General features: G+C 34.7%; 1 protein-coding gene across 2 annotated transcripts in view; it reads right to left on the minus strand.

Moving 5' to 3' along the window:
* DPP10 (dipeptidyl peptidase like 10) overlaps window positions 1-25,046 on the minus strand; it is an 802,065-nt gene that overhangs the window by 457,341 nt on the left and 319,678 nt on the right. For both annotated transcript variants that reach the window (XM_058548842.1, XM_058548839.1), the window contains exon 2: window positions 19,372-19,486. In XM_058548842.1, the coding sequence (XP_058404825.1) occupies window positions 19,372-19,396 (25 nt within the window). In that variant the 5' untranslated portion in view covers window positions 19,397-19,486. The remainder of the gene's footprint in view (window positions 1-19,371; window positions 19,487-25,046) is intronic.

Below are 25,046 nucleotides of genomic sequence, written 5' to 3' on the forward strand. Positions count from 1 at the left end.
GGATCCGAACCCGGGCAGCCAGTAGCAGAGCGCGCACACTTAACCGCTAAGCCACGGGGCCGGCCCTTCAAATATTTTAAATTATGTTTTGATAATTCTCAAACATACGTTCTTTTATAGGAGCTTTAAAATCATATTTCAACTCATCAAATTGAGAATCTTATCAAAATAGCACTATGTATAATAGTAAGTTGGAAAACTTTAAACATTTTGTGATATTAAGGCTTTAAATTCAGAACTACTTATTCCACTCACATTTTATGTACATCAATATTTCATCTTCTATTTTTCATATAGATCCTTTAGTTTTCCTGTTATATTTATTCCTAATTATATATAGCTTGTCATTATAGTGAACAGAATACTTCTCATTTTTATTCTAAATTAATATATATACATTCAGGTAATTGCAGATTCACATGCAGTTCTAAGAAACAAGACAGAGGTAAATCCTTTATACCCTTCATCCGGTTTCCCTAATAATATGATAACATCTTGCATAATCAATATCACAAAAAGAAACTGACATTTATACACTCCATCAACTTTATTTAGATTTCACCAATTTTACATGTATTTATTTGTGTACGTGTGTGCATGTGTGTTTAGTTCTATGCACTTTCATACATATGACCAGCACCAATCAAGATGCAGACCAGTTCCCTCACCAGGATCTCCTGTGCTGCCCTTTATTATCATAGCCTCCCTCTGCAATCATTGGCAACCACCAATCTATTTTCCATCTCTATAATTTTGTAATTTCAAGAATGCTATATAAGTGGAATCATACAACATGTAAGCTTTTGAGATTTGCATTTTCCACTCAGCATAATTCCCTGAGACCCATCTTAGTTGCTGAGTCTATCAACAAGTTCTTTTTTATCGCTGAGTAATATTCCAGGGTATGAACGTACCACAGTTTGTTGAACCATTCATCTGCTGAAGAACATCTGGGTTATCATTTGTAGTTTTGGGTTATTGTGAATAAAGCTGCTATGAACTTTCCCTACAAGTTTTTGTGTAAACATAAATTTTCCTTTCTTTGGAATAAATGGAATAAAAGTGTGCAATTGCTGGGTCACATGGTAAGCACATGTTTAGTTTTGTAAGAAAATCTCATGTTTTTCTAGAGTAGTTGTACCATTTTACATTCTCACCAGCAATGTATAAATGATTGTTTCTCTGCATTCTTGTCAGAATTTGGTGTTATTTTTTAAAATTTTTGGCTCTACTGATATACGTGTAATGATATCCCATTGTGGTTTTAATTTGCATTTTCCTAATACCTAAAGAACATCTTTCACTGTGCTTATTTTTGATCTGTATATCCTCTTCAGAGAAATGTCTATGTCATTTGCCTGCTTCCTAATTTTCTAGTTTGAGTGTTTCTTTGTTTAACTGCTGAGTTTGGAGAGTTCTTTATCATCTCTAGACACAAATCATTTGTCAGATATATCAATTTCAAATATTTCCTCCAAGTCTCTACCTTGTCTTTTCATCCTCTTTAAAAGGACATTTGCAGAGAAAAAAATTAATGTTGATGAGGTCTAGTTTATCAATTTTTCTTTTTTATAAATCATGCTTTTGCTGTTGAAGACTAAGACTAAGGGGCCGGCCTGGTGGCGCAGTGGTTACATGCCCACGCTCCACTGCAGCGGCCCAGGGTTTGCAGGTTCGGATCCTGGGCATGCACCAAGGCACCGCTTGTCCAGCCATGCTGTGGCGGTGTCCCATATAAAGTGGAGGGAGATGGGTATGGATGTTAGCCCAGGGCCAATCTTCCTCAGCAAAAAGAGGAGGATTGGCATCGGATGTTAGCTCAGGGCTGATCTTCCCCCCACACACACACACACAAAAGACTAAGACTAAGTATGCTTCACCTAATCCCAAATACTGAAGCTTGTCTCCTATATTTTTTTCTAAAAGGGTCATAGTTTTATATTTCACATATAAGTCCCTAATCCATTTTGAGTTACTTTTTGTATATGGTACGAGGGTTAGTTTGAGGTTATATTTTATTTATTTTGTTGCTGTCTAGTGGATGCTTAATTGCTCCAGCACCAATTGTTAAAAAGTATTTATTACATCTTACTGAATTATTTTATTAGCTTGAATGTCAAAAACAATGTTGAATAATAATGGTGATAATGACACTCCTGTCTTTTTCTTCTATTATGGAGGCAACTTTAGTATTTTGTTATTTAATAAGATATTTTTTCTTGATTTATGGTAATGAATCTTTACCTTTTTTTTTTTTTTTTTTTGCTGAGGAAGATTTGCCCTGAGCTAACATCTGTTGCAAACCCTCCTTTTTTTTTTCCTTCAAGTGAGCTGCCGCTACAGCATGGCCACTGACAGATGATGATGTAGGTCCATGCCCAGGAACGGAACCTGGTCTGCCAAAGCAGAGCATGCCAAACTTAACCACTAGGCCACCAGGGCTGGCCCAAATCTTTATCATTCTTATGTAATTTGTTGTTATTCCTATGTTAGTTATAATTTTTATTTGAAATTATTACTATGTCATCATACACTTATGTCTTTTTATATAAAAATATTTTTTCTCCTTTAATGTGTTGATAAAATAATTTGTACAAATGAAATTTCTTATTTCCAACCACCATCTATTTCTATAACAACATTCAACTGGTCATGGTGAATTATTATTATTTTTATGCTGCTAGATTAATATGCTAAATGTTTATTTAAATGTTTAGATGCATTGACAAATGAAATTACATTGTCCATTGTTTTCCCATTTTGTATTATATTGATCAGTTAACATTTTAATATTTTTCTTAAATATTTTTGAACTTTCATTCATTTTCTGTGAACTGAAATAGTTTAAAAATATTAATAAAATAATTTTGCTTTTAACTCCAGTTGTTCCTGGACCTTATTTTGATATCAACCTATTAAAGTAATTCAAATTATGGTAATTAGATCTTCCTCTTAAACAATAATGAGAGAGAGATACATGTATTACGGATTAATTTCTTTGACTTCATTCATTACTGAAAGAGTAACTTATATATCTCATTCCTTTCTCTCTTTTTTTCCTTCTTTCTTCTTTTGTTCATTTCTTTAAATTTTCTTTAGCAGTTAGGCACTATACCTGAGGTCTCTTGAATTTTTCAGTCTCAGGATAAAGACTTTTTCCTTCTACAGATAATTAAGCTTCTCTTTTAATAGCCTCTGAGGCTGGCTTCTATCCCCTATGTCCTTTTATCTCCAAGTCTCATCATAATCTTTGGGGTGCTCATCCTTTGTAATCAATCCTCCCTTTCCCAAATGCCCTCAAAACCGTCTTGGGTATTATTATCTTCACTTGACAAGGGAAACTTAGTCTTGGCATATTTAAATATCTTGACAAAGGTCACATGGTTAGCAAGAGGCAGGACTGAAATTGGAACCTACATCTCTCTGACTTATTAAGCATACTGTCTCTCAAAATGTTTTCTTTCTTTATTAGGTCTTTTTAAAAACACAATATACAACTTTACAAATGATATTTTTAAAGTATTTTTTTCTTTTAATTTTATTTATTTATTTATTTTCCCCCCAAAGCCCCAGTAGATAGCCGTATGTCATAGTTGCACATCCTTCTAGTTGCTGTATGTGGGACGCGCGGCCTCAGCGTGGCCAGAGAAGCGGTGCGTCAGTGCGCGCCCGGGATCGGGCCCGGGCCGCCAGCAGCGGAGCGCACGCACCTAACCGCTAAGCCACGGGGCCAGCCCTACAAATGATATTTTAATAACATTCTTATTGCTGGGCCAGCCCTGTGGCGCAAGCAGTTAAGTGCGTGCGCTCCGCTGTGGCGGCCCGGGGTTCGCCGGTTTGGATCCCAGGCGCGCACTGACGCACCACTTGGCAAGCCATGCTGTGGCAGCATCCCATATAATGTAGAGGAAGATGGGCACAGATGTTAGCCCAGGGCCAGTCTTCCTCAGCAAAAAAAGAGGAGGACTGGCAGATGTTAGCACAGGGCTGATCTTCCTCACAAAAAAATAACCAAAATAATAATATTCTTATTGCCTTTTAGCCATAAGAATCCCAACTGAAATTCAGCTCCTCAGTGTACATCCCTCTGGACCTCATTAGCATCCCATTCTGTTCCAACTTGCCCATGAAGGTACAATTGCCACAGTCCTTTTCTTTTCTCAAATAGAGTGGTGTCACAGCATTCACTAAAAAGTGGGGCTTTTTGTTTGTTTTCTTCAAGAAAACAGTTTATAACATGCCAGGCTAAAATTCCAAATTTACCCTCTGCTCATTGTTGTGTGGTGTTTGGTGTTACAACATCAGGAACATCCCCTATTACATCTCATCAGCAAGCGTTTATAACACACAGCGCAACCTCATTTCTCAGGAACTTAATTTATGTTAGAATCATCTGGAGAAATCTTACTATTTTATATATTTTAATAATTTTCTCTGTACTTTAACCAAGGGCACACTTAGCAAACAGAGAATCCTGGATACCACTCATTCATCCTAATCACTTACATTGAACACTGAGAAGGTCGCTCAGGCAGAAACTAGTATTAGATCGTAAATTATTAAAAGGCTAAACATTTGTTAACCAAATAGGACGCTGTGATTATGATTATAATTATGAATAGCAGCACAAAAATCCAATGAGATGCACAGTATAAAATAATCACAATTATTTCAAATTGGAAACAATCATTTGTTAAACTGTTGCAAGATATAAAATCTTAGCAACATGAACATAGTAACAGAACTATTAACATTAAACATTAAACAACATTAAAGAATTCATTCCCTGTTTTTTGTCCTCTTTAGTCTGTCATTTAAGATCATATATTGCCATTGGTATTTCTGTGCTTTTTTCTAAAAATCCAATCTTGCTTTTAAATGGCCTTTGGAAATAAGTTGGCTGCATAATCTTAGAAGAAAAAAGAAAGTTCTTCAGTATTGAACTGAAGAGAAACTAATTTACATCTTTCAGTTCTTGGTTTCTCTTTACTGAAACTAATTGTGTTACTTTTTATCTAGTTTACTCTTGACATCAGAGGTTCAGAAATATTTCTTTTAATTTAAATTTTATTTGAAATAATTTCCTGTTAAAACAGTAATAAAAAGAAAAATATAATCAGGTAGTTATTCAGCATTTCCCAGAAAAAGAACAAAGCCATTTCCTCTTTCTGTTCACATGATTCTCTCTTCTTTCTGGACGCCCAACGTACTACCACCTCTCTTTCCCACTGCTGTGTTTAAATCTCTATTTATTCTTAAAGTTTATTCTCATTTTCCATGTTTAGTGTCAGTACAGGCTAGACTTCTACTGAGCTTCCGTTTAAAACATTATTGGATGTTTAAAGTTCATTGAAAGGGTAACATCTCTTCTGCCCCTCCTTATATAACTACTTGAAGACAGAACACAAATCATAGTAGTCGTGGCTGAATTCCAGATCGTTTCAAAATATTTGCTGTTTGTATATCCCCTAACCAGTCAACAGACCTTTAAAGTTTTGTTTTACTACTTAGACGAAGCATTAATTCCCCTCTTATTTTTCATCTTTTTTCTTTTGCTAGAATGCTGAAATACTACACAACAGACTAAACATTGTCAAAAATTTTTGTCATTTGAGATCAGATATAAGATCCCAAGTTGTTTTTAACCTTTCCTAATTTATCACTAAGAAAATGAACAAAGGTTTACTATTTCTCACTTAATGAATTATATAGTTCATAAGGTAAATTTGATGAATAAAAGTACATATTATTGGAAAAAACATCACAATATATGTGCTGGTACAAGCTACAGTTTTTTTTAAATAAATGAGGTTACATATGGAAATCATTAGGCAAAATACTCAGGTCATTTAATGTCAGCCATTGTCATTATTATGATTAAAATGTATAGGTCAACATGAAACACCTTTGAATTTTTCAATTTCAGAACCACAAATAAAAGATGGTTTTTGTTCTTTTGGAATATTCATCTCTTTCATAGTTGGTCTCTTCAGCCAAAATGTTTCCATGTATGTTCTCAGATTTACCCTATCAGAAGCACAGTGTTGAGTTGCTTCTTATAATTAATGGAAAAATTTGGTAAAATTCACTTGGAAGTCTCCTTTTGAAGGAATGGCATTTGACTATATTGAATTTGTAAGGTCAAAAGTATGAATCACACAAATAATAAATTACAAATCAGTCTAGTCAATGAAAGAAACTTCAAGCGGCTTGTCACTTAGTATTGTTGTGAACACCAATTTACCAACTCAAGAAAGAACACAAAAGGAATTAGTGTATCAGGTAACATCTGTTTTATAGTCCCAGAAAATTACCTTTGTTCTTCCTGGCATGCCGGGAATTTCCTCTTGTATTTCTTTCTTTTGCCTTTTCTTACTCTGTCTAATATCTTGTTATGGTAAGAGCTAAGTTTTTTGAACAAAGAGGTCAATTCCTCATCAATTCTACCACCTAGAATTACTTTTGATTCAGACTAACCTGATATCTTATAAAGTCTAATAATATATATTGTTCTAATTGAATGTATTTCCTAAATCAGATTATTTTCCAATGAATGTTCTTTCCTTCTTGAGTGTATTTCCAGCATGTGGCTTTCATATAGAAAGCCATATTTTAATTATAAAAAATGCATTTTAAAAATTCAGCTGTGTGGAAAGTTAAATTATGCCCAAAGTTGTGTCTATACTGAATAGAATGAAGAGGATAGCTGGCAAATAAGGTATTATGCATTTATTTTATATCTCTTTCTCCACTATCCCCCCGCCCTTTTTTTCATCAAACGTGGGAAGAATTTCTAGAAAATTTACATTGAATACGAAGTACTGAAATATGCACTGCAAGAACAATGCATCCGTCTTCTCTAAGGTTCCCAACAGTCATGAATCTATTCTTCCATTCTCTATTCTCAAACAGGAACAAGCAATAATGTTGGAATAATAGTGATCAGAGGCAGGAGGTAATATTCTAGTCCTAGTTCAACCCTTAACTAGCCTATATGCCCTTGTCTAGATCACTCATTCTATTTAGGCATCAGTTTCTTCATTTGTACAAAGAAAGCGTTGGACTAAATTACACTATTGACAGCTGTGTTCTAGGGACTCGCACAAGCTCTCTGAAGACAGAGAAGTGAGGGGGAAGGATGGGGTTAGAACTCTCCGACCAGAACTGATCTGCTTTGGCATGCTCCACTTCTTCAGGTAGAATTTTATCGGAAGTACACACATGCACATACACACACACAATGGGCCATAAAGTAGCTTACATCTCTAAGATCCCCCAGTTTCTGTTATATTTTCTACTAGTTCTTGTTTTCCACAGAAACTTTAAGTGCTCATCAAATAAGGAATGCACTCATCTCTTGAATAAATAAATCAAGAGCTTTAGGATTTACTCAGAGGTTTAATTAGTCAAATTAGTCAATTATTCAAAATGCTAATCATTCTCAAACTTGTTTCTGAGACCTTTTTCAAATCAACATCTCCTGAATTTGAGTAGTAAACCTAAATATGAGGAGTGTACTTGCACAAAGGCCTTTCACATTGCGAAAAGTAAAGGAAAATTACAATGATACACACACGCACACCCTGGAATGATGTCTTCTTTTTACCCTAAAGTGTTATGATTCTACTTGGAGCCTTTGAGCTCTTACATAGCCATGTTTAAGTTCCTCCCTCAGGTATACTATTTGTGTCAATCACATCAGCATAAGCAAATTTTTGTTTCATATCTTTGTCTAATCCTACAGAAGAGGTTTGTAGAGTGTGGTTCATGAACAACTGGTAGGCAGAAGTCCTAAAGCCTAAATTATATTCATAATAATACTAAGGCATTATCTTCCTTTTATACTGGGTTGAAATTTTCACTCTTGGTGCAAAACCAGTGGTGGATGGAAACTCCAGGCATCTTATTGTGAATCAACACTGTGGCATCAAACCATTGTCATTCTATTCTTTACTGTCATAAACACTCAAATTAAAAAAAAATGCAGTTTCACTTAAGAATTTCCTTGATACAGTTCTAAAAATTCTTAACTATATTAAATCTCAATACTTCAGATCTTTTTAAATCAAATAAGTGTTGAAATCAATAATGTGTTGAAATCCGAAGTATGCAAAAACAAAAACAAAACCACTTCTGCTGTATACCAACATGATGCCTGTCTCAGGGAAAACCATGTGGGCAGTTAGCTGAGTTATGAACTGAACTAACTGCTTTTATTCATGGAACACGATCTTTAGTGGAAGGAATGAATAACAAACTATGATTATTCAGATTTAAGTATTTGACAAATGTTTTGCTTCAAAATAAATGAAATGAGCCTCTCATGTAAAAAGAAAAAAAAAAAAAAACAACCAAAACTGTATTTGTTACAAATTATAAAATTCAAGCTTTCAAGCAAAAAGCTGCATTTTGGAAAACTTGTGTTCTCCACTTTGAATTTGACTGTTTCCCTATATTTTTCTAGTGAGAATTTTTCAGTGGTATCATCATGGATGTTAACTGTGTTTTGTTTTGTTATGTTGTATATAAACTCCACCAACATTTGGAAGATCTGCATAACTCAGTGAACTAACATTTTTCAAATGACCAATGCATGATGCAACAGAATCATGCATAGGTTAAAGATTCTTTCGAAGTAAAAGATGGACCAATGGATTTTAATGTAGCAGAGTATTGATATTTTATTAACAAGGTTTCAGATTCCACATTGCAACTAATCTTCAAGAATCTACCACCTGTCAACTTCTCAAGAAGTATCAAGGAAGGACATTAAAGGATATTAAAATACGTCTTTCATTTCTAACTACATACCTTTATGAGGTCAGAATTCCTTCATATACTTAAACCAAAACAACCTATTGCAAAAGAATTAACACAGGAGAACATATGAGAATCCTGATGTCTTCTATTCAGCCAGATATTAAACTGATTTGCAAAAGTATAAAATAATGTCATTCTTCTCACTATTTTTTCTGTTTTGGAAAATATAGTTATTTTTATTATATGTTAGTATATTTACATGTAATAGTTTTATTATTCCCATTTTAAATGAATTAATAAACATTTTATAAAAGTCTCATAAATTAATTTTTAATTTCTAATCCAGTAAATATTGATAGGTATAATTGAACACCCAGAAAGCACTTTGGGTGCTCAATAATTAGAGTCTTTACACCAAGCTCTACTGTGTGCACTTTATTGTGTATTTTATTAAGTTTATTTTCACCTACATTTCAAATGGCTAAGGTTATAGTAATTATTATTCTAGATCTCTATAGACGTGAACTTTCTTTTTGATTTGCTAACATCTCAGATTTAATGATCATACTCTATTATATTACTATCATGTTCATCATCAAGAACTTTCACAACATACTTCACTCACATATATATGGTCTGCTTTTAATAGTGTTATTCAAGTTCTAAATTTCCTTGTTAGTCTTCAGTCTAGATGTCGTCTACATCCTTGAAACTGAATTACTGAAGTTTCCAAAGACTTTTGAGGAAATTAATATCCAGAATATAGAACTCCTACAACTCAACAACAATAAACCAAAGAACTCAATTAAAACATGGGCAAAGGACTTGAATACATATATCTTCAAAGAAGATACACAAATGACCAATAAGTGTATGAGAAGATGCTCAACATCACTAATCATCATGAAAGTGCAAATTAAAGCCAAATGAGATACCGCTTCACATCTCTTGGACGACTATCGTAAAATAAATAGAAAATAACAAGTGTGGGTAAGGATGTGGAGAAACTGGAACACGTGTATAGCTGTTGAGAATGTAAGATAGTCCAGGTGCTGTCGAAAATAGTTTGCAGTTCCTCAAAATGTTAAACATAGAATTATCATATGACGCTGCAATTCCTAGATATGTGGTTGTTATGTGCCATCAAGTTGGCTCTGATGTCCACAATGTCCTGCCCTCAACAGCCCTACTCAGCTCCTGTAGACTCATGCCTATGGCTTCCTTTATGGAGTCAATGCATCTCATATTTGGTCTTCCTCTGTCCCTGCTCCCTTTACTTTTCCAAGCATTATTATCTTTTCCAAAGAATCCCTCCTTCTCATGATGTGCCCAAAGTAGGACAGCCTCAGTTTTGTCATTTTTGTCTCCAGCAATATTTCAGGCTTAATTTGCTCTAGGACCCACTTGTTCATCTTTCTAGCAGTCCAAGGTATCTATACTCCAACACCAAATTTCAAATGAATCCATTTTTTTTTTTGCTGTCAGCCTTCTTTACTGACCAGCGGTTGCCCCATACATAGTAACTGAGAACACGAGGGTGCGGATAATATTAGCCTCAGTCTTTTACGACGCTTCCTTACACAGGTAATCTTTCCTAATTTTTTCATTGCTGCCTTTCCATGTTCAGTCTTCTCTTGATTTCTTGGCTGCAGTCTCCATTGAAATTGATGACTGTACCAAGGTAAACAAAATCTTTAACAATTTCAATGTCTTCATTGCCTTGCCTACGTTAAAGTTATGTAGTTCCTCTGTAGTCATGATTTTTGTCTTCTTGATGTTCAAGTGCAGCCCTGGTTTGGCACTTTCTTCTATCTCTTTTGTCAGAAGTCATTTCAAATCACTGCTGCTTTCTGCCAGTAGGATGGTGTCATTTGCATATCTTAGATGGTTGATATTTCTTCCACCAATTTTCACTCCTCCTTCATCTGAGTCTAGCCCAGTTTTTCATATAATATGTTCTGCATATAGATCAAACAAATAGGGAGATAAAATGCATTCTTGTCTGACATCTTTGCCTACAAGAAACCACTCTCTCTCTTTCCATATTCTGTCCTAACGGTGGCTTCTTTGTTCACAATACAGGCTACTCATCAGGACAATCAAGTGCTGAGGCACATTCATTTCTTTCAGAGCAGCCCATAGCTTTTCATGATCCATGCAGTCAAAGGCTTTACTGTAGTCTATAAAATGTAGACTAACCTTCTTCAGAAATTCTTTGGAGCTCTCTAGTAGCCAACAAACAATCACAATTAGATCTCGTGTGCCTCTCCCTTTCCAAACGCACTTTGGACATCAGGTATTTTTTGCTCCATATAAGGTAAAAAAAAAGTCTTTGTTGCAGTACCTTGAGCAGCACTTTACTTGCATGGAAAATTAGAGCAATGGTCCTATGGTTACTCCACTCCTTGACATTTCCTTCCTTGGGGACTGGAATATATATTGAGCTTTTCCAGTCTGTAGGCCATTGCTTTGTTTTTCCATATTTGTTGGCAATTCCTATATATGTATGTGTGTGTATATATATATATGCATATATATATATATATATATATATCCCCCAAAAAATCGAAAATAAGGACTCAAAAAAATACATGTACATACGTGTTCATAGCAGCACTATTCCCAATAGCCAGTAGGTGAAAACAACCCAAATTTCCATCAGTGGATGAATGGATAAACAAATTGTGGTACATATATACAATGGAATACTATTCAGCCATAAAAAGGAATGAAGTACTGAAATGTGACAATGTGGATAAACCTCGAAGACATTATGCTAAGTGAAAGAAGTCAGATCCAAATGTCACATATTGTTTGATCCAATTTATATGAAATATTCAGGATAGGTAAATCTATAGAGACCAACAGCACACTGGTGATTGTCAGGAGATGGGGGAAGGGGAAAATGGGTAGTAACTGCTTAATGGGCACAGGGTTTCCTTTTAGGGTGATGAAAATGTTTGGAACTAGATAGTGGTGGTTGCACACATTGTAAATGTACTAAATGTCACTGAATTGTTTACTTTAAATTGGATAATTTTAGGATATGTGAATTTCATGTCAATAAAATTAAATCAAATTGTTATCAACACCAGGCTTTGAATCAGAGAAGAAAAATAATGAATGTGATAGAGAGAGGTAAGGTAATTTGAGTAACTAGAACTCCTGAACGCTGCATTGTAACCCATATAAAAAAGTCAATTCATTGGCCTTGTTCCCCTAACATTATATAATTACAGATGACGCCCCAGAAAAAGCAAGGTAAGCTGTGAGTCTAGGATCAGAGTTTTCTACGCCCCATGCAAAAGCCAAATTGTGATGCTCAGATTTAAGGCATAGTACTTAAGGCACATTTAAGTAAGAGTGTTTCTCAAGTCTAGTGTCACTGATTCCAGTTTTTCTAAAGAGTTCACTCAAATGGACTTTGCACTCAACTGAACAATCTTAGACCAAGAGAAATAGTGTGGAAAAACAAGCAAAAACAATGAACAAAAATTGAAATTCTTCTAGCTAAATTTTCATTTTCCAAAACAAAGGCAGAAACCGGGATATTATTTAGTTTTAACTGTTGTTTAACTAAGGTAATTCTTTTTTTACAGATAACGTCTCTTCTTATACCTAGTGAAAAAACTCTGGAATGGGGTGGCTTAAGTTACAGCTCAAAGTCAAGGAATTGGATGTTAAAGTCCTTGGCAAATAATTGCATATGAAAATGTTCTCTTCCACAAACACAGGGGGCAAAATTTTTTTTTCAGGTTGAGGGGCAATTGGATGCAATTCCCTCTTTTAAGGATACTTTACTTCTCAAGGATCAGGCTGTCTTGATCCTCCATTTTTAGAAGCCAGGCTATCATATTTCTAAAGTAAATATTTCTATTAGGAAGAGGCAAATAAGATATATGACAAACGATTTAAAGTTGTAAAGTGACAGATAAATAATTTTTATATAATGTAGTTTAGGAAAGAAAATGTGCACTTATATTTTATCACGGGTATTTGAGGTTCCAAAAAAAATATGATGGCTGAATTAAAATTTATACAGAATTCACATGCATAATTTTCAACTGCCCACTTCTGTCACTTCCTCTCTATTACACCTTGTCTACCCCAGCTTAATTCCTTCTCTGCTGTGCATTCTCTTTAAGGAATAAACAGAATCAATTCACTCATTAAAAAAATCAAGGGGCAGAATAAAGCAGAGCTCATTTCTCCTTTTTTTTCTGAAATGTTTCTTGCCCATATTTTCCATGGGTGTGATAATATATCTTGGGCTATATTTCAAATATTAAGACACATGCTAGAGCTAACAGGGTCTGGGATAGTGACCCAGATTCTCTGTGTTCTAGTCGTGTGCCAGGCAATTTATTTAACTTGTGAGACTCAACTGAATAATGTAGAATATGAATAAATTAATAGTATGTATTTCATGTTAGTGAGGCGAGGATAAATAAAATAGTACATGCAAAGCACTGAGTACAATATCAGGCATGTAACAAGCAGACAATAAGTAAATATTACTTATTAAAACAGATTCTATTCCAACTCTTGTAAAACTGAACACATTATAATGTAAACTAAATGGATTATTTATCTGACTGCACAATATGAAAAGATGATAATAAATGAGGAAATCAAATCTGTCTTAAAAATAGAAATGTAACTAAAAAGCAGAGACAAAAAAATGTAACTACTCTTACATTATTACTGCCAGAGAAAATTATTTTTCATGCAACATCAGAGATAAATCTAATAGAAAAGCAACAACAATCCATGTTATCTGGGGTGAAACTGTGAGAATCTGTCATTGTTTTCTCTTTGGCAGCCTGATTGTGCCTGGAAAATACCATATTGAAATATGTTCATCTGTGCTGTTGTTGGAAAAAGAAGCAGAGACCATTTAGTTTATGCTTATCAATATAACATATCTCCATTTTTAATTCAACAAAATAAAATAAACAATTTGCATCTTGGTTGATGTTGATGTTTACAAGTGACTAATGCAAATCTCAAAATCTGTAAAACATTATTTCCCTCTCATAAAAGCATAATGGGATAGTTTAATTGTTGCTTTGACATTTTAAAACACAGGTCAGATGCTTAAATGACACCTTTTAAATTACAGCTGCCAAGAGATTGCCTGCAACATAATATAACATGGCATTTTAACTACCTATAACCAGGAGCTATTATTTTTGTAGAACATAATAGTAACCAGAATAAATTCATTTTCAGTTTTTGCATAACAATAACAAATCAGCTGTCACCAGTCCAATAAAGTACTTAATTTTATCAAATGCTTTCTGGAGAAGTATCTCTTTTTTTATAAATAGGGAAAGATTAATCCTTTTTAAGCCTTGTTTCAAAGGGTCAAATCACTCTTTATAAAAAACCTGGTGTCTGAGACAATGGGAACAGAGAATCCTTTACCTTCAAATCATATTTGCAGGCACATGTTAAGGCGAGGGCATGAACTCAAGTCAGTCTGAGGTCAAGGCCAATTTAATCACTCTATCTGCTATACTTTCTCCACAAACTAGGTACCTAAGTCAACCAAATTCTGCTGGGCTTGGATACATTATCTAGAAAACGTCTCTTCTTTCTTTAAATTGATGTGTTATAAGGAATAAATGAGATGACTGTGCACATTCTTTGGAAAATATGTGTAAGTTAGTATTTTTTCAAAGAAAGGCATACTTCCTTAAATGTTAACTTCCAGTTTTGTTTTGCTTTGTTTATTTTTCTGGATAGGGTTGCCTAAATTTCTCTGGTTCCCTCCAATTCCTTAGTTCTAAATCTCGGCTCAAATAAACTCTTTGAGCATAACTTCATGGATCAAATCCTTATCTGATGTTAAAGATTTGCCTAACCATCAACATCACAGTGGCAATCTCAATCTGTGTAAATCCTTTCCAACACAGCATCTGAAGCTCATGTAAAATTCTTACCATTAGAGATACTTCTATAAGTGAAAATAAAGGCATTTATATAGTAGAACTGGAGGATCCACATTAAATTCTTATTTAATTGAGATCAAGCAGAGTTCTGACAGCTTATACATGAATGCTGATTGCTTATACATGAATGCTTGGCTTGTTTTATACTCCGATAGATCTGTAAAGACCAACGGAGGATGCTCACCTAGAGAAGTTACTAAAAGAATGGCAGATTGCCTAAAGAAACAAGAGCTAGAGATAATGATGAAGAGACAGTATCAGTGCTTTACAATGTTGTCTTTAGTCAGCCATGATAATAAATTAACCCGATGACCCTGTTTTGACACTGACTGATTGCAGACACCAATCAAAGGGCAGCAGGCCACTGTTGCTGAAGAACTGGTAGAATATACACAGTCCATGGGTGGCTACTTCAATATGGTAACCAACTGAAGAACTTGATGAATAGTCTCTACCAATACATTCTAACATAAAATGTACAACTCTCTTCTCAAAATAGGTCAAAATGGGTAACCATATTCCACATGAAATATTTCCTGACCATGTTCTACATTATCATTCTGCATATTAAATATAAATATGAGACTGCAAATTAAATGCATAACTACATAAGACTGGTTTCCACAACTTTAAGCATGAATGTACACTCATATATTTGTAGAATATGATTATTGATCTTATGGTTACATATTCTTAAAATAAATGTGGGTACTCTTTTTCCTTTAAATGAATTCAATACAAACAAAAATAATATGTGGGCTTGATCAATGCATCTGCATAAGTCTGCTCTTTAATCAGAAAAAAATGGAGTGAATAATTAGTTCCTTTCAGAAATGGTTATTACTTATTAAAAAAATACTTGAATGGTTAACCCACTCTTCAAAAATAATTAGGACTTCTATTCACAAGGCAGCGAAGTTGCTGACAATCTTGGAAATTAAGACACCTGTGTCAAATTAGTTCTGTAATAAAATTTGCAATCAAACTAAAATTACAATGAACATGTGTTTTTCTGGTTATAGGCTTGCATTCCTTAGTACTTACCCGGCAAAATGTGATACTATTTTGAGTAAAACAGTTTCTAAATAATTTCTTACACTAGATAAATTTTTGTATGCTTCCCTCCCCCCTAAAAAAAACCTCACTAAATATATTTTCCAGGTAGAAAAGACTTAGTAAGAGATCTTACCAGATTCAATCTGTTACTATATTTGTTACCAAACAAGCTATTATTATTGCTGTTATTGTTATATTAGATCATAGACATTAGAGCTGCAATAAACTTCAAGAGATCACTTCGCATTCTGGCAAACCAAAGATGCCCTTTTCTTCAACTAAACACTTGTCAGAGAAGGTGATTTGCTGAAGGTAATTTGCTATAAAAGTCATGTGAATTTCTGACCTCCACCTTATTGGAAGGATTGTTCTAGGGTTAGCCCTTTGCCTAAAAGGTCCAGTATCTGGCTGAATAATTTCATGATGAGAATTTTCCTCTCCTGACACGGGTTCCCTTTCCTGATTGAAAGTTTCCATCTGCCTGAGTGGTTTCACCTAGAAAGCTGGGCCTTGGGAACATACTGGTGAACAACTGGAAGATTAGCAGGAGGGTGTTACATGTTATCTTTTCAGTTGAAAGTTTTCCTTTGTGGATCTGTTCTAGCACAGCCGAGGGATCTCAAGCCTGAGGGTTAAAAGAGGAAGGCTTGGTGCAATTAGAGCCCTAGAGTCTGACTGCAGACATGCACAGGCGCACACGTGCTAAATCAAAAGTCTACATAACGTTCTTGATGCACATTTTAGTCCTCAGAACCAGAGGTTAAACAAACTCAGGTATTTTTCCTGTCTAATGAAGGAGACAAGACTAGACAAGACAACTTCTAAGAATGCTTCTAGGTTTATGACTCAAGTCTTAGGCCACAAACTATTAGTCTTCTGGCCTTATAGTTCACTTTGCTATGTTTGATTTGAGCCCACTATGAAGGCTATGTAACTAGGTTGGTATTTGCTTGTTCATAACTCAAGCAAATTCCTAACCACTTTCATTACGCCTACCTACTCCCCCAATTTATATAATCTTCCAGGCCCCTGGGCATTGAGTTTACAGAGTGTAGAACACAGGTTGACTGCTTCCTATAGCAGTACCTTTTCCACGCCAGCACACCAACTTTTATTTTTCACTTCATAATATCCCTGCGAAAAATAATAATGAAATCCAAAGACATTTGAACATGTGGTATGTGAAATGCACTTAGTAAACTGTAAATCTGAATAATAATTGCCACTTCCATTTGTATGATTAATTTCATATACAATTAAGTCTTTGGCTTGGGGATGTGTGGGTTGCTGTGTGTTGGTGTAATTGGGAAAGAAGGGGATTGGAGGTGATAGATATAAAGCAGAGGAGTCCAGGGCCAACTGCCATAGCACCTAGAACATTGTAAGAACTCCATAATTATCTATTGATGAATGAATAAATGAATGAACAGACCACTGAAAGACTGACTCCAGATTAAATATTAGTCCTTCTGCACCTGTTGTAATTTAAAATTGAAATCACAGAAGATCTTTCTTCCTGAGAGACTTTATACTTGTTCTTGGAAATATCGCTCATGTAACACGGTGTCTGGCATTGTATCTGGTGGTCAATAAGTGCTGAATGACAGCAATAAAATGAATAAAAGCAGCAGCAGTGCTAGCACTACACTAAACACTCAGACTGTATGATCTCATTTATCCCTCATAATAACACTGTAAATGTGGCACGATGTGGTATACCCATAATAGAGATGAGTGACATGAGAGACAGGGTTAAATAACTTGCCGAGTTCGCAAAACTAGTACATCATAGAGCCAGAACTCGAACCAAGGTGGGTCTTGCCCAAAGCCCTTGATTTAATAAATAAATAAGTGCATGACAAAATGAATGCAACTGTACTGTGTTTTTATACTAGGGCAACTTGGAAAGGGTTGGGTAGAGGAAGTTTAATTTATTGAGTGGACAAACACTATGAGGTCTTTGTTATACTAAACTCACAAGGACCCCAAAGTATCACTATGGCATCAGAGAGTAACAAGAAAATCTGAGAAAGTGAATCACCGGGAAAAAGATAATAGAAATAGGATGGAAGAAGGTTCAAGAGAAATACAAAGATGTCATGGCACTAATTTCCTCCATCTGGTTAATAGTCACCCATAGAAGAGAGTAAAACTGAGTCATTCATTTTTTAATAATGCTAAAATTCTTATATTTAAGTGAAACACTATGTAGAACATAAGCTCATCTTCTTTTAATAAAGATTCTTGGCATTCTGCAGCAACTTACAGCTATCAGATTGCTCAATTACATTGTACTGCAGATGTACAAATGAAGCAGTTAAGAGAGGTTGCTAAAGAGAACATTGGATAAGCCAGCTCTTACCTTCAAATTTCTTTTCTTTTTTTTTGTTAAATTCTCTTTCTCTCCCCTTTCCTCCCTCGTGACTCCCTTAATTTCTTTCTCGATCTCTTCATATGTTAAATAACAACTACAAACTATATTTTTGGCACTGTATACATTTCAAAGCCAATATTTTTACAAAGATATTATATTTCACAAAGTACCACTCTGGAACAATTGATATTGCCATTTGTATAATTAATCACCATACTTAATTGACTAAATGACTCTGAAAGTGAGTTATTGTTAATCGAATTTTGTACATGAGGAAATAAGTTCAACATGTTTAAGGGGCTGATAAATAACAAATCGAAGGCAGAAACTGAAGTATCAATACATAACATTCAACAACAGGCTATAACTTTACATTATCAGCTGATTTTTGGACTAACTCAATCCTATCCCAAGAATGACTATTTGTTATAACACTGAGCCATATATGGGTGTCCAGTCTTTGAAGAAGCTAGTTGGTGGGTTGTAGCAGCAGCCAAATTTATTTGTTCCTGGAAGACAGTTTGAGAAGTTTAAAAAGTGAGCAGCTTTTCTCTGCCTTCCTTATTAGCACCTACTAAAGAAGAGTAAAAATTCTGGGTACTGAAATAATCGCCAAAGTAGAATTAAGCCTACTGATAATTTATATTTTAGTGTTAAACATTTTAATCTAAAGACTATAGCCCAAGGATCATTCCAAGGGCAAGTTGGAGAGGTTCTTTAGACAGAGAGACACTGGGAATGTAAAAACTACAGAGAGAGAAAGGAAAAAAGAAAGAAGCATTTAGAAGTGTCAGCTCTTTCTCTTTTGATCTCATCCTCCATCTCTCAAATTCTCTCTTATCATTGTCATTACAGTTGGGCTGTCACCTACATATGGTAACTTCCAGACTCCACTCCCTCATCTTCAACCCACAATAAAAGTCAAATGTTCCCTGCATTTATTAAACTGACAAACATAGTAAGTGTCTAAGTAGCAATGGAAACCAAAGATCGCCTTGGCATTCTCAATGTATATATTTTACATTTCAGCTTCCCCAAAATATCTTTCGTGATATTTGAACCACAAAATGACTGTGCCATTTACAAAATGTCTAGTTATGTCTTTTTTTTCATTCCAATCAATGCTAGTGTGTACTAAGATACCACATATGACTATCCTCTTAAGGCATTTGAGTGTGAAATTATCATCCACAATACCATCATAAGAGAGGAATAAAGACAAATTACCTGGGGTTAAGAGGATGACTGACATAGTGATGAGTGAGCATACAACTAAAATCACCAGCAGGGCAATAGCAATTCCTTTCCAGTTTCTCTGTGGAGGGCTGTTACTTCCCAGTTCCTACCGAGATAGAAAAAAAAAGAAGTTTCATAATTATACATGCTCCAACAGAAATATATTCATAAAGGAATGATTCAGTGCATGACACAATCACAGTTTGAAAGCTGATTAGAATCCTTTTCTTGTTCAGTAGCTCATTTAATTATTCAAAGGTGCTTACATTATAAATGGCTATCTTTTGGGGGGCAATCTTATTTCTCTAAGAGACAAACCAGCAGAGCTTTATGCCTGCTGTCCAAAATGTAGATGGTGTTAAAAAGCATTGACTATAAACACTAGTATGATAGCCAAAATACTCTGCACAATAATTATGGAAATAAAGTGTACCCATTTACATTTTCTCTTGCTACAATGGAACCTACAATAAAGATTTAAATACAAATATTCCCGAAGCACTATAGACTACTTTTCTAACTGGTAAGGGGCAAAAAGATTAGAAATGAGAAAATGATTCAAAATGCCACTCACTGCAGAGCAGTGCACATTTGTCAACACTACAGGTCCTTTTTAAACAGTTCCCCCACCACTCATAAAAATCAACAGGATGTAGTAACTAAATTAAATGAGTGCTTCTATATCAACGGTTAATGGCATCCTCTCCCTGGGCAGCATGCATGACATTGGCAAGGAGGTAAGATTGATGGGGAAGGATAAACCTGAGCATCTCTCACAATACATACAGTAAAGCTTTTCATTTTCCAGATGATCTGTGTTCTACTCTGTTGACTAGAAATGTGTGAGCATAATTCACCAAAGCAAAGCACAGACCACACTGGTTTGAAATGAATGCCAGATTTTCTTTGCAACAAAGTTTATAAAACATTGAGGGTCTTGTTGCTTTCTTCCTACTCCCATCCCCAATCTCTTTTTCTCCTTTCCCAGTAGAGCCTTCTTTATTCAGAAATAGCTAAGCGATTTGAGGACAAATGAAACAAACGTAAAGGTAGCCAGTTCACTATGTGTGCACAAAGCACCCATGAAGCCACAAAGCAGCCCCGCTTTAAACAAAGATAAATAGAACCGCAAACACTTAATAAATTATCAATGGGTTGCCACTACTCACAGATTAAAACATTCAAGCAAATTTTCACATAGTGATATTGGCTTTCAATTCTGCCATAAACACTTTGGATTTAAAGAACTAGGTCCTAAATAAATGCAAGGAGAAACCACGCATAGGAGGATTTTGCTCTTGTTTGTTTTTCCTCTTCTTAGATCCACTACTTTAAGTTTGTCTTTTATTCTGATAAGCCAAATTCAGCAGAGGTCAATTCCGCTCTTTTTTTTTTTTTTGCTGAGGAAGATTTGCCCTGGGCTAACATCTGTTGCCAATTTTCCTCTCTTTTTGCTTGAGGAAGATTAGCCCTGAGCTAACATCTGTACCAATCCTCCTCTATTTCGTATGTGGGCTACCACCACAGCATGGCTGACAAGTGGTGTAGGTTGGCACCTGGGATCTGAACCCACAAACTGAGGCCGCCAAAGAGGAGCATGCTGAACTTACCCACTAGACCACAGGGCCAGCCCCAATTCCACTTTTTTTTAAATGACTTACTCCATACCTCTTTTTCATGTTCATTATCCAACATCTCTATTCCTCTTGCACTTTGGTTAGAATTTCCAGTCATATTTTCCATATAAATCAAGACAGTAGGTCCTCAAATCATCAGCATTATAGTAACAACATCAAGACAAGCAATAGTTGTCATAAGAGTGTAAACCCTTTTCTGGAATGCAATGCTACTGCAGGTTTGTAGGTGAGTTTCTTCATCAGAATTCATGTGGTGTGATAGTCAGTTAGTCTCCATATTAAGGTTCTACTTCAAAACTACTCAGAGCCATAGTGACAGATTAGAGAGGTCAATGCTGTAAATCAAAGCCTGTGATGGTCAGAGAGTTGTGAAATACTCATCTTAAGAACTAAGAGAGGATGAAAGAAGGGACAGCAAATGCTAGAAAGCAAGTATCTGGGCCAAGAATCATAAACACTTTCAAATTTACTAACGCAAAGGGAGGTAAGCCAGGTATTATTGCTTCATAGTGTAAAAAAAGGAAAAGGAATGAATATAAGTAATTATAACTAACTTCTTAGTCCAGTAAAAGAATCAAGAGTAAATTATAATTTTAAATCTACTGATTCTGATCTTGATTTATGGTCACTAGAACTCAAGGCAAATTATTAGAGAAATGACTTTAGAGTGTGCTTTTCAGTTTTTGAATATGATGAAACCATGTAATGTCTACCAGACATTGTTTAGCAGTAGCAATAGTTTAAATATCTTACTATGTGTTTGGTATTATACTAAATACTTTATATTCATAATCTCACATAATCTTCACAAAAATAAGGTGATATTTCTATTATTTTGACAAATCTGCAGATGAGAAAAATGAGATTTAGAGAGATTAATAACAAATCCACTTACTGTTAATAAGTGGGAGAGCTCAGAGTCCAGTCTATGAAGTCTGGTTTCAGAAACCACACTATATCAACACCATAATGTGCTGTTCTAAAAACAAATATTTCTAGAATAAGTCCATGAATCAATCAATAAATCAATGAATCAAGGAATGACTCAGATCCCTACATAATAAAAGTTGTACTTTAATACCTTTTATTTGACAAAATTCACAATTATATAAAATTTATGCTGAATTCTGTAGTGCTTTCAAATAAATCTATATTTTCCTAGTCTACTGTGACAATTCTAAAAATGGTAAAACATGCTTGAGTAAAAAGTACTTTTCTGCTCATAAAATGATGTGCATAAGAATGTGTGTCTCCTCTAAAATGACTCACCAACAGCCAAGTCATCTACAAGTCCCTGTTTGGGAACTGCAGACTTAATGAGCTCTGAATATAATTCTCTGCTTTCCATCCATCTTACATTCTATTACTATAATAATATTTCTGAAGCATGGTTTTACTTATGTCATGTTATTTCACAAAGTGCTTTAATATCCCTACATTATCTAAAGAATCAAATGCAAATGTGAGAATCTAGAATAACAATTGTCTATGGCCAAGGTCCAGTATTTCAACCAGCTTGATCCCTTTTGAGAAAGAAACACTACCCCACACTGCTCTGATTACCATTTCCCACATATGCCTCAGATGCTTGAACCTTCACATCACCATTCCGTGCCTAATTCTTCTCCATCCTATCCCTTTCATATGCATCAAATTAGAGACACTCATAGTATCTATACATAGCCAATCATTCAACTGTCACGCTCAGATGTCTCGTCTCTCTGGAATTTCCCCAATTATGCAAGCCAGATATGATTTTCCTTTCTCTGGAAAAAAAAAATGCCTAAAATACATTGTACCAATGGGTTGAATCCAACTCTACTACATATTAGCTATGAGGTTGCAAAGACGCTTCTACATTTTTCTGAGTTTCAGATTTTTTTTATCTGAACAACAAAAATAATGATAATTATTTTTAAGTGTTGTGAGGATTAAAACAAATTATTCAAACAAAACTCTTACTTAAATATACAGTAAGAAAGCTTACACTAAGTGAACTGCTTGGAATGTTCTCTCTCAATACGCCTGCACAGATCACTCTTTCTCATCATTTAAGTCTCATCTCAAATGCTTCTTCCTCAGGGAATCCTCGCCTGACCACCCTCTCTAAAATTTCATTCCATATCCCCTTCTATCTCCTCATTCCACTTTATTTTTCTTCATAGCATTATCATTTTTAGGTATGTCATATGCCATGTTATATTTAATCATACATCTACAATAACATATTAAGCTGTTTAAATGTCCATTTTATCTATCTCAGCTCTCCAGAATAGAAACTTCATGGTGTAAGTAACCTAGTTCATCTTGTTCTCTGCTATATTCCCAGCATTTTGAACAGTGTGTAGCACATACTGTGTATGCCATAGATAATTTAAAAAATAATGAATGAATGATAGCTATAATGATGATGGTGATGGTGGTGGTTGTGATGGTAATGCTTAAAGCCATATCTAGGGCCGGCCCCGTGGCTTAGCGGTTAAGTGCACGCACTCCGCTGCTCGTGGCCCGGGGTTCGGATCCTGGGCGCACACTGACCCACCGCTTCTCCCGCCATGCTGAGGCCGCATCCCACATACAGCAACTAGAAGGATGTGCAGCTATGACATACAACTATCTACTGGGGCTTTGGGGAAAAAAATAAATAAATAAAATTATAAAAAATACTTAAAAAAAAAAGCCATATCTAAAGAGTCATCATATCCCTGTTGAAGTTACTAGTAGTCTCAAAAAGTAATAACATTTAGAGGAAGATACAAGGAGAAAAATCACTGAGATGTTGAAATTATATCTGTAGATTGGATGTGGGTGTGTTTTAATAAAAATAGACTTTCTTCAACCACATGTCTACTTTCTAAGCACCACAGGGAAGGTTCTTTAAAATATCTTTATTGCTACTTGAAAAGGTGAACTTAGATTTCCAGGCTTAGAGTATTAGCATTTAATACAATGATTCTTAGTTGGGTTCTCAACACAATCACATCAATCATATAAAAACTCAACTCTTCACTTTTCTTTTCTTTCCTATCTATACTTATTTTATTGCTTCAAAATCCTTCTGATGTGCTTAAGTCTTCACAAAAATAGGCTGCTAATGATTTCTGAAATAAATTCAATAAGTTCTTCAAATTAAAAAAATAGGACAACACATTCCATCAGTTCATTTTCTGTTAAATAGCTCAAAAGTTTGAATTATTTTTTATTTAAATGATTTTACTTTATTCAAGGTGTTTACATTCTCAACTGTAAATAGTCTTAACTTTGAATAGGTCAGAAATAGTCCAAAGACATTTATACTGAACAAGTAGAAAATATCTTAAAGGAAATTAAAATACTTTAAATGTTCTATATTGCTTCATGATACTAGGAAAACATAGCATTTTAGAGTTAAGACTTTTAAAGACACGTGGGAAAAATTCCACATTGATAAAAAATGCTTTTATATCATTCCTAAGAAATGTTTATCCAGCTCTGGCTTGAAAATCCTTGAGATACGGGGATTCAACAGTTGGCCAATTCTCTTTAAACAATCCTATTTAACAAAACGTATTGGAGTTGGGTATCGGATACTACACCAGATGCAGCTTGGAATAAAAGTTAAAATATGAACTGCCTCCAATGAGTAGATATTCTAATGACGATTTTGCTTACCACTAATATAATACATAGTTTTATAAATAAGAGTAAAACAGGAAATCACAAAATTTTTCTATGGAAAATGAGAGGGGAAGTTATTAATTTCCTTATATTGATATGAAAACTTTATTTTGAACATCCAATCAGCATTTTCTAAAAAATGAGATCCTGGATGTGGTGGGATTATGTAACTATACAAAATCTGGAATGAAAAAGCAATCAGAGGAGATTTTGTTTTTTAAAGTAGCAGAAAGTGTGCATAAAAACACAAACTTGGGTATTTGGAAAGTTCAACAAGGCATGCATTTTTTCTTTCTAGCAAAAATAATTGGCAAAATTTACAACCTGGAATAAACGAACAAACATAAAAAAATTTGGGATAATTTTTAAAGA

Source organism: Diceros bicornis, chromosome 10, assembly GCF_020826845.1.
Source record: "Diceros bicornis minor isolate mBicDic1 chromosome 10, mDicBic1.mat.cur, whole genome shotgun sequence".
Classification (NCBI taxonomy): Eukaryota; Metazoa; Chordata; class Mammalia; order Perissodactyla; family Rhinocerotidae; genus Diceros; species Diceros bicornis.